Below are 12,019 nucleotides of genomic sequence, written 5' to 3' on the forward strand. Positions count from 1 at the left end.
TCAAATTAATTTTTTTATCAAATGCATATAATATTATTTATACTTTGGTGAAGAAAAACATAAATTAATGACATAAAAAATAAAATTTTGTATTAAATATTTTTTATATATATTTGTGATTATAAATTATTATTATTATAATTTTAAAACACTACAAGAAATGTCACTTTTGCCAGCATATTTTTGTGCTGGCAAAAGTTGGTATTGCGCTTGTAAAATAGAATTTACTTGTGATGTGTTGGTAAAAGGGGGTTGGAAAATCAATATTGGTATTAGAACTTTTACCAGCATAAAATGAAAAGCGCTGGTAAAAATAATTTTTCCCAACGCGTAAATGTGCTGGTAAAAGTTAGATTTTAGCCACTGCAAATGTACGCTGGTAAAACTTTGATCTCTTTGCCAGCGCAGTTTGCGAAATGCGCTGGTAAAAGTTATTTTTACCAGCGCAGTAGCGAACTATGCTGGTAAAAATGAAATTTCTTGTAGTGAAAATTTACAACATTTTAAAATAGGTAATTTATTCTTATATATATAAATCTATAATTTACCAATGAGAAAACTTAAAATTCAAATTGGAGCAAATTTTGTATAACATGAGGATTCAAAATCGATCATCATTAATTAAATAATCATACTTTATAATAAATTTAATAATTTAATTAAGCTTATGAGAGTTTTTATTTTCTTTTTAATTTTTATTATTATATAAAAATAGTAACTCTCATATCACTTAATATATCCATTTAGTGTTACTAACACCTATACTATGTATATATATGAGATAATTCTCCCATTTATTTAATTTTATAGTACAATTTATCTATTAATTTATTATTATTAGAAAAGAAGAAAAAACAATAAATAACAATAATATTTAGAACATGTGCAAGCTTCGAGAAGGAAATTAAACGATACATTCATTTTTGAATTTTGATGAGTGGAAAGTCCAAAGCGTCAAACTTGATGAAAGCAAATTCTAACTAAGTAAGTAAGTAGATTTAATTAACTAATTAATTAATCACATCCATCCATACATAATAACAATATACATTTATTTATTTTTATAAATAATAAAAAAAAAATATAAGTAATAGTCACTTTCTCTTTCTCTTTCTCTTCCACCAAGAGAGAGAAACCAAGTACAATGAGTTTAATTAATTAATTAATTAATTTATATATATTTATTTATTTTTCTCTTTCTTCTTCTTCATTATCATATCTCTCTCTCTCTCTATAAAAACCCCAAACTCTTCTCTGTCTTTCCTGTACTCATCTCATTTCATTTCATTTCTCTAATTAATCTCTTTCTCTCTCTCTCTCCATCTCTTTTCTCTCTCTGTCAAATCCATATTATTAATTATTAATTTTGTATTTTAGAAGAAGAAAAAATGGATATTAAAGTGAATATAATAAATAATGGAGGAGGAAGATCAAGGTCTACAACAACAACAACAACAACAACAAACTCATCATCAAATTCATCTTATAATAATAATTCATCAAGTGATGAACAAGATCATGATCAAGAGATGAATAATTCAGACCTTAGAAGAGGTCCATGGACTGTTGAAGAAGACCTCACTCTCATTAATTACATTGCTATTCATGGTGAAGGTCGCTGGAATTCCCTTGCTCGCTGTGCAGGTACATACATATATATATATATATATTTATATTATTAGATGCAAATCCCCCTTCTAATTTTCTTTTTAATAATTAATTAATCATAATTAAGGATATATAAATTAATTCTTGCTTCTTTTGGGGGTTTAATTTCTGGGTTATTCTTAATTTGTCTATATTTTGATTTTGATTAGAATTTGTCCTTTGGATCACTCCAAAGGATAAGTTAGTAATAAGTAGTAGTAGTGAAAGGTTCCAATATTGATGTTTTTTTCTTTAGGAAAGAAAAACGTGTGGTACTTATATTATGCACTAAAATTATAAAACATTACTCTTCATCACCATTACTATTATTCAACTATCTATCTATTTATATACTATATATGTATATATGAACATGTTAAATAATTGAGGTATATACTACATATATATATATATATATAAGGTGCATGATTAATTGTTCTTAATTTACCGGAAATATCTAGGAATTTTATTTATTAATTTTTGAGGAAAGAAAAAGAAAAGTTATATTTATGAATTGAGATGTGTGATGAAAATGAAGCTTTTGTAGCTTTATTAATTTCCACTTTCTCTCTCTCTATCTATTCCCTTTCTTTCCTTTTTTATATTTTTATGCTTCTTCGGGTATATTATATCAACTTTACCAATAAATATATAAATTTATAAATTAATAAAATTGTATTTATATATATATACAGGTTTGAAGAGAACTGGAAAGAGCTGTAGATTAAGATGGCTAAACTATCTTCGTCCAGATGTTAGACGTGGAAATATCACTCTTGAAGAACAACTCCTTATCCTTGAGCTCCATTCTCGTTGGGGAAATAGGTAAATTATTACTCGATTAATTAATAATCTCGATTAAATTATTTTTAAAAAAATAGTAATTAATAATTGTCAATATTTATGTAAAAATAGATGGTCTAAAATAGCTCAACACTTGCCTGGAAGAACTGACAATGAGATAAAAAATTATTGGCGAACACGAGTTCAAAAGCATGCCAAACAACTCAAATGCGACGTCAACAGCAAGCAATTCAAAGACACCATGCGCTATCTTTGGATGCCGAGGCTTGTTGAGAGAATTCAAGCCGCCTCATCTTCCTCCTCCTCCACCGCAACCCCAGCGAGCGTCGGCCCTACCCCCGCGACCACCTCCACTACTCTTCCTAATAATGATAATAATATTCAATTCAACGCTTTTCTCAATAATCAGTCTACACCACTACCACCACCACCGCCACCATCAGGGTCAGGGATCATGCCAATGGTAAGTAGTAATAATAATAATAATAATTACACGCCGGACAATTCAAGCACGGCGGCTTCTTCAGACTCGTTCGGGGCTCAAGTTTCGCCGGATAATAATAATAATTATTACGTTCCAACAATGGTGAATACTAATAATAATAACAATGATCATTACAGCTTCCAAGTTGGTAATTACATGAGTACTGATTATTATAATCATCATCATCATCAACAACAACAGGCTACCATGATGAGTGATCATAATAATAATCAAGTAATTCATCAATTAGGGTTTGATGATCATCATCATCATGATCAGCATTATTATAATCAAGGTTCAACGTTGGAGCAAAATAACAATAATAATAATTATTACAACAATTGGAACAGTTCTACTACTACTACTACTACTGATCATCTAGACCAATGCATGGACCCTTCTGATGAGAATTTATGGGATGCTGAGGATATTTGGCTTCTTCAACAAGCTCACTTCAACATAAATGGCAATTAATAATTATAATAATATATATTTTCTTCTTCTTCTTCTTCTTTTAATTTAATTAGAGAGAAAAAAAAAGGTTAATAAATTAATTAATTAGATGAATATATAAATATATGGAGGGGAGAGTAATTTAAGGGAGTACTTAATTAGTGTGATCATCTCGATCGATCATGGATATTTTTCAATTTCATTGTAGAAAAAAAAAACAAATTAAGATAAAATGAAAATATCTTAATTTATAGTACATATATTCAAAACTCATGTGGATTATTATTAGTACTATACTACTACTACTCACACAGTGATCAGATTGTACTTTGTATACCCCTTGATTTTTTTTTTTCTTTCTTCCTATTTTTAAATTGGGTGGGGAAATTTTTAATGTGTTATTTCTTTATTTATAATGTATTATTTCAATTCTTTGAAAATAATTATGTGAGTAGTACTACTTCTTTATTAATTTTTTTTTATGATATGAAAGACGTGCACATATAATTGGTTCCACCATACATACACAATAATATATCTCCACATATATATATATATAATTATATATGCTTGTTAATAAGTATTATTGTAGTATATATATAATGCTATATATACTTTTTGAAAACCTTGTCCACGGGGCCTGAACCAGAATTAAAGTCCTAATGTTTCTAGATTGCTAAAAGGTAATAATTTGCAATGATTTTTCATACGTGGTTCGATAATATTAGTTGGTTTAACAAGTTATTAACTTAACCATTAGCTACTTTTTTATTATTTTAAAAAAAGAAAAAAAGAAAAACAAAGTTATATATTATCTTTATCGTGTGTAGAGCCATTTAGCCCACTTAAGTACGATTCTAATAAGGGCTTTTTTAAAAAAGAAAATTAATAAAAAAAATTCTTTTCGGTAGGATGTCGTACGGACAAAATGCTTAGTTAGAACCCACTTAACAAGACAAAGAAATGCATTATATCATCATGTACAATATTTCCAAAAGTTATCTTCCATTAATTTAATTAATAATAATAAGTTAAATACTTCAATATAGTGTAGTTAAGACCAACTCTAATGGAACATTAAAATATTAAATTTGATAAAATTTTACACTAAATTTATTTTAACTACACTTTAAAACTTATCCTATTTATAGCATTATTTATAGTGTCCCATTATTATTAGTGTAACACTATAAACTATACCAAATCTTTATATGTTAGTTTTTACTATTTAAATAATATATATTCATACTTAAATTTTTTTATATATTTATTATTTGTATTAATTTATAATTTAATAAAATAGTATAATAATAAAGAATATAATTTTAGTGTAACTTTTAGTGTTGTAATTAAAATAGAAAAAAATTTAGTATCAAAATTCTATTAATTTTGTGTTGATTTAACATTAAGTTTACCATTTATCATTGGAGTTCACTACAAAAGATTCTTACTTTTAGTCACAACAAAATTTGTGACTAAAGATAAAAAAATTGTTGCTAATTATAAATTATTATTATTGTGTTGTAACTAAAAGGTCCGTGACTAAAAGTATTAGTCACAAAAATTACAATTTGTTGTGACTAAGTGAATTTTAAGTTACAATATTTATTGTGTCTAAAGTTAAATTAGTAACAACTTGTAACTAAATATTATGGTTTAGTCATAAGTAATTTTTACTCACAAAAAACTTATGTTGTGACTAAAAATTATTACTAAAAGTAGTTGTTTTCTATAGTGGTTGTCCTAAGAGACGAGTAATGTGAAATTACATACTTTTAGTTGATTCATTAATTAATAAATTAATTAATTTAATTTTCTCTTATCTATTTTCCACCCCTCCTATGAGATATAAAATTGATTGTAGGGGATAGAACTATTGTTATTCAATTATTAATTTTTTTTAATAATATATATAAAAAAAAATGGTGTAGCTAGAGACTTGGGAACAATATAAAGAGAGAAAAAGAGTTTAAAAAAGGTTGGAGCAAAACGTGATGGAATAGTAGGATTAGAGAGAGAGAAAGAGAGAGAAGTATGGCGGCGCCGAATCTTTGTAGGCCGCGTGCCTATAGAAGAAGCCACCAAAGTGGTCCCAAGATACTGACTTGTTGAGAAACTGACACGTGTCATGAGAGAGAATTTGGATTTGCTGTTACGACAACTCACTGAGGGCCGCAACCCTTGAATTAATTCACTACTTATTAATCAAATCCACCTATCCAATCTCTCACCCATTCATACATACATATGTATATATTGTACACGTGTGTGTATATATATACGAATTTTATACTTGTTGAAACAAATAACTGATTTTGATTAAGCGACAACTGGATTCCACAATATGCACAACATATATATAGAGATGGGATTAAGTTTCTATTGTGGTTCAATTAATGTAAAAATTAGTTTATAATATTTGGAAGTCTTATATATATATACATATATATATGTATGTGTATATATGTATACATCAATCTCAACCTCAAGAAGAAGTCTTTGGTCAATAAAATGGGACCCGAAAAGCTATTGATAGTATAGTCGATTCCATGTGGCAAGTGAATTTAAGAATTAGATTGTGGTGTTCATCAACTACCTGGAAAAAAATGTGGCCCCTTTTCAAACCAAAAAAGTGAGGCTCTATATATGTTACACTATTTACAATTTTCGTATTTTTTTTAATTATTTTTAGATTGTTAAAGATTATTTTTAAACTATTTAAAGTATTATAAATTAATTTTTTCGTTAAGTATCATATCAATGCCACATGTGTAACACTAATTTTAAAAATATAATTTAATATTTTTTTTTTAGTTTTACAACTTTTTTAATTATGCTAATTAATTTTTAGTTTAATAATATTTTAGAAATACATACTTTTTTATTTTAAATTATGGTAATATAGTAACTGGCAAAATATATAGCCATATCATTATTTTAAATTAACATCTGTAATAAAATTTGATAAAAAAGATTAATTTATACAATTCTGTAAATAATTCAGAGTTCATTTTTAATAAGCTCACAAATTTAAGAATACATACTATATAATGTGTTTGCTACTGTCTTTTATATATATGGCCTGATAAAACATCCTTCTCAGCCAGTCCCCATGAGGCCCCCATATATATAAATATATAGATATACATATGTATATGTATATGTGTGTGTGCCTGTGTGGCTGAGTGGTTAGTGGGGTCTATCCTCCAATATTTAAGGGCAAATGCAAATTGAGATACTACAATGATATCCAACATAGCAACTGTGTTATATTTTTATATAGTAGTATAGTACTATACAGTATACATTCCATGCATGTAATTAACTAAACAGAAATAGAAGACCAATGATACTCCAACCCATGATCAATTTGTCTACTATTTCACACCTTATAAGGTATATATATTAATTTGATAGCGAATTTTGTATATTTTCTTCTAGTGAAAAAAATGATCTGTTTTATTTTATGTGATTATAAATACTTAAATCGATATTAAATATATATATTGATTTATCACGTACAATAAATGATTATTTGAATCTTAATTATATATTAGTTATTCCCGAGTACATGTTAAGTTTTTTTTTTTTAAAAAAAAAGAAAAATAATCTAAAAATTAGTTATAAGATGTCTTTACTAACTATATATGATGTACACTTATAAAAGAAAATAATACGAAAAAGTTGGCAGTACATAATGTACATATATGTATTTTAAGTATACCATAATTAAATTTCTATGTAAAATAAATCTCCTAACAAAAAATATCATATATGTGTACAATTTCTAAAAGAGATACATCAAACATCACTTCATTCAAAAGAAATATAGAATATATATATATATATACATTTAAGAAAAAAATGGCACATGCCCATGTTGTGCACTTTTTTTTTTCTTCTTCTTTTTAATTGAAAGTAGTAATAAATTTTTCTGAAATAAGCAAGCCATTTTGATTTTGATGATGAGTTGATTGATGTTCCCACTTGCTAGTAGTAAGCTATAGCCATATTTTATATATATTTATATATATATATATAATCACTACACACATACTTAATTGCGTGATAAATTAAGCCCTTCTTTTGTGAAGTGATGAAAGCGATGTATCACATTATTATGGTACATACATTTTTGCAACTTTTAAGTTGTCACTACACAACTTGTCAAAAGTCCTATCTTGTGACGACCTCATCATCAACCAAAGAGTTATTCATTTTTAGAGTTTTTCTTTTCAAGGGTTTTAATTTAAAGTGTGTTCATAAGAATAATAATGAATGAATGAATGAATGAACCAATGAATGTAATATTATTGTAACACACTACAACAACAACAACAACTACATCTACAAGCACAATTGTTGGTTTAGTGTAGCCATCGAAGTACTCCATATATAATATATAAATATGTGTAGAAGATATTTCCAAGGCGTAACAAATAGAGTTAGTGCTTGTGTTTGCATTCCACTAATAGAATTATAACACAATTAATATATTACCCTTTTTGGGTTGTGCTTATCTCTATTTCATATTTTTATATAAACCTAATTTCCCTCTATTTTAATGAAACAGGGGGCTGCATTCATTTAGGTTTAAGCTAATTATTAATTAGTAGTAACCAAAAAGGAGAGGTCTTTTATATCCACCAAAAAAAAAAAAAAAGAAGAAGAGATCTTCAATTTTAGAGAAATTACATATATTATTTTTTATTTTTTTTAATTTACGGTTTGAGTTGTTTTAGTGATTATTTTTATAGTATCTATATAAGTTGCTATGTGTAAATTTTAGTTGCGATTTAAATTGTTTAATTAATTATTATGTGGGTTGATATATGTGTTTTTAGTAAAAATATAAAAAACAATTATTTTGAAGTCTAAAACTTCTTAATTTTATATATATAATTAATAATTGGGGAATGTATATGTATGTAATTATTTTCAATAACGTTATTCCTAGCTTTATAAATTCATTAATACGAAGGTACAATTATTACTACTGTAATGGTGCATGTTATAACAACTGTATAGTTATTATAATGTTGTATATCTAGTTAGGGTTGTGTTGATTGGTTGGAGATATAAATGGCTTGTTTTTTAGGTAACTTTTTTAAAATAACTAATTGCTGTAAAAAGAAGTAGTAATATTGAAGTACTATGCTTGGTATTATTATCAATAATACAATTTGATATTAAATTTCTCTACATATTTTAATTTAATATTTATTATAAAAATATTATTAATTATATATAATGTGTGTTCTAATTAATATCACTAAAAATATTAGATCATGCGCCTAATTATGACTTTGTCAAGCTTAAACCAAAATTAGTTTAAGAAAATAAATAATCAATCGAATTTGACATGAAAGATTTGATTGATTGACTGATTGTATAACCGTCTCATGCGGAGTGGATTGCTTATATATATATATATATATATATGAGAATTAATATATAACTTGATTTGCTATATTTATTATTTTTTTTATATAAAAAATCTAAGACAAAATATATATTGGCTAATTAATATTATTCTTTATTCTTAGTATGATGTAATTTTAATTAAATAGAAATATGTTTGATTACACATGATGATCGAGTGGATGGCCATGGCCCCCACTACACAAAAGAACAAAAAAAGAAAAGTTTAAGCATTCAATATATTATGCAAAAGATTAAAATAAACTTAATTATATATATAAAACAAAATCAGTTTTTAATTTTAATAACAAAATTATTATTTAGTACGTACTAAGTTTATTTAAATAATTAAAAATTAAAAATCATTCAGTTCATTTATTGAGATGTAATAATAATTAATAAGTTGTTACCATTAATTTATTAATTACTTGAATAAGTTGTTACCATTAAGTTCATTTAATGTACTTTACTCATGAATAAGTGTTATTAGAAAAATAAAAAATAAATAAATCTTTTTTTTACAGTATATGGCAGAGAAGAATTAAAAAAAATATTTAACTAAAAAAGAAAAAAGAAATCGAATTTATGTTATATATTTTTCTATAAACTATTTTGATATATCGTTAAAAGAGATTTTCGTATATATTTTTTTTTAATTATATAATTAAATTAAGTATGAAAATTAATTTTTTTTTCATCATTATTTTTAAAATTGATATTTATATTTATTAATTGTTTTTAGTAACCATATATTGAGTATACTCATCTTCCAAATAATATATATACTAGATATTTCTATTATATATTAATATATATATTCTCACTAAATGCATGACTACATCGCATATAAATTATATATGGATTGGTATTTATATATATGTATACATACGGGCAAGGACAACTTAATTAAGATAGGCATATAAGAATAACATTATTTATTAAAAGCTTTTCAAATAATTTATTTCCGTAGGTACTTTGAAGTAAAAGTTGGTGGCACTATATATATATCCACATTAATTAATTAATTAATTAATTGTATATATTATAATATATACCAAACACAGAGTTCGGTATATATAAATGAAGTTTTCTTTATTTTGCTAAAATTATATGAATAAAAGTTGTATATATATAGTTATGCTTATACATGCACAACACAAACACAAATACTTGATGTTTCTGCTTTCCTAATAATTGAATAATTTCTTAGTCATTGGAATGAATGGATCACAAAATGTGTATATAATATATATTTAATGGAAATACATTCATTATATCATGTGTATATAAAATATTTACGTTTTACATGCACACATGTATTGCATACCCACAATAATAGATGGGAAATTATTAAAAATATTTTTTTTTATATATATTTTTATGACTTAAAATTTTTAATTACAAAAATATACTTGTAATATTTTAAAATTACAAAAACACTTTACTAAGGAAAAACTAAAAAACAATAAAAAAATTATTCATTAAATGTTACCTAATACAGTTTTGAATATAGTGTTTAATAATAATGTTTAATACTTTTAAAGGAATACTAAAGGAAACCTATATAACCTAGCACTAAAATAAAATATCATACTAAAAAATTATTAACGGCTAATAATTTCATAATGGTATTAGAAACTATTACATTTAAAAAAAAAATCAAAAAGAAAATTTATTAATCAAAACAGAATAAATATTACGAAGATCAACATCCACAAAACACAAAAAACAGACTTGCATGCTACAAACAAAATTAAAAATCCGTTAGTCCATCTAAAAGAGATTCCTCTTATCAACAAGTAATAATCTCGTTTTAAGAGCAACTCTAATCAAATTATTCACATAAAAAATCATAAAAACTTTTTGCTCAAAAATACAAGTATTAGGATTTTTGCCCCTTGAACTTTTTAGGTCATTGAAAGTGCCCCCTGAACTATTGAGATTGTTGGATTTAAGGACTTTTTTCTAATTTTAGTAAAAAAAGTCTAACCTGGATGAAAGTTCAGGGAACATAATTTATGTCAAAGTTCGAATGGCAAGATTTGGTAGATATCAAAGTCTAGGGAACATGGTTTGGTACATAAACAATCATTGAAATAGTAAAATTGAATAAAATTAGACAAAAGTCCTTAAATTCAACAATCTCAATAGTTCAGGGGGCATTTTCAATGGCCTTAAAAGTTCAGGGGGCATGATTTGGTACATGTCAAAGTTCAAGGGGCAAAAATTCTAATTAGCCTAAAATAAATTGCAGGTGCACAAACAATACATTACTAATTGAGAAATGCTAAAGGGCACCAGTGGTGCCTAGCTAGCATGATCCTCTTATGTGTGAATATCGCTATTGGTCCAATTAAGTATTGGATCTCATATAGTTTAATATAATAGTTTTTAGAGAGTATCGCTAATTAATTGCAACGCGACATGTCGAGAAGGTGCTAGGTATATGCACTACTAATGTCTAATAACTGGAGTTGCTTTAACATAATACTATAATTAATTAATAATGTTTGGGTGTTGGTAAACAAATGATTGTTAGAGCATTAGTTAGCAGCCTTTGGGCTTTTTCATTGGACTAAACACTTCTTGTAAATGTTAAAATACTAATATAAATATATATTAAAAGTAAAACACTACTACAAAAAGTACAATTCTCGTCAGTTTTTAAATGTCATTTAAAGAATTTACGTCGGTTTATAAAACCGACGTGTATGCCGTAGTCGCAAATAGTTTTTTATTAGCGTCGTTTTTAAAATGACACAAAAAACAATTTTCTTCATTTAAAAACTGACGTAAAATGTACGCACTTTTGTTTTATCTTTAGCGTCAGTTTGGAAATGACACAAAATTGTTTGCGACATTTCTAAACCGACACGAAAAACTTATACCGTCAGTTCAAAAATGACACATAAATTGTTGAAATAGTTTTTCTTTCACCTATTGCGTCAGTTATAAAATGAAGCATATATGTAGGTAAAGAAAAATTATAAATTTCCAAGCAACTCTTATATTAAGCCCATAACCATCTTCTCTATTAGAAATACCACCAATGCTCTAAATATGTTAGAAATTTCCTCCAGATAGAAACCAAATGTAAATCATGTCATTTACCTCCTATGTTCATTTTAGATAAAAATTATTTAAAAACAAACTTTGTTCACTGTTCAACGGAAATAACATAACCAACACAAATAAAAAATTAAATCAAAA

At 25.7% G+C, this 12,019-nt stretch overlaps 1 protein-coding gene across 1 annotated transcript; it reads left to right on the plus strand.

Annotated features, from left to right (window-relative positions):
• Nucleotides 1-1,254: 1,254 nt before the first annotated feature.
• On the plus strand, nucleotides 1,255-3,860 carry LOC115723418 (transcription factor MYB108). The gene is made up of 3 exons (XM_030652903.2): nucleotides 1,255-1,644; nucleotides 2,343-2,472; nucleotides 2,563-3,860. Exons 1-3 carry the CDS (start codon nucleotides 1,389-1,391, stop codon nucleotides 3,407-3,409), a joined length of 1,233 nt encoding a protein of 410 aa, XP_030508763.2. The 5' UTR covers nucleotides 1,255-1,388; the 3' UTR covers nucleotides 3,410-3,860.
• Nucleotides 3,861-12,019: the final 8,159 nt, after the last annotated feature.

This window comes from Cannabis sativa, chromosome 9, assembly GCF_029168945.1.
Source record: "Cannabis sativa cultivar Pink pepper isolate KNU-18-1 chromosome 9, ASM2916894v1, whole genome shotgun sequence".
Taxonomy (NCBI): domain Eukaryota; kingdom Viridiplantae; phylum Streptophyta; class Magnoliopsida; order Rosales; family Cannabaceae; genus Cannabis; species Cannabis sativa.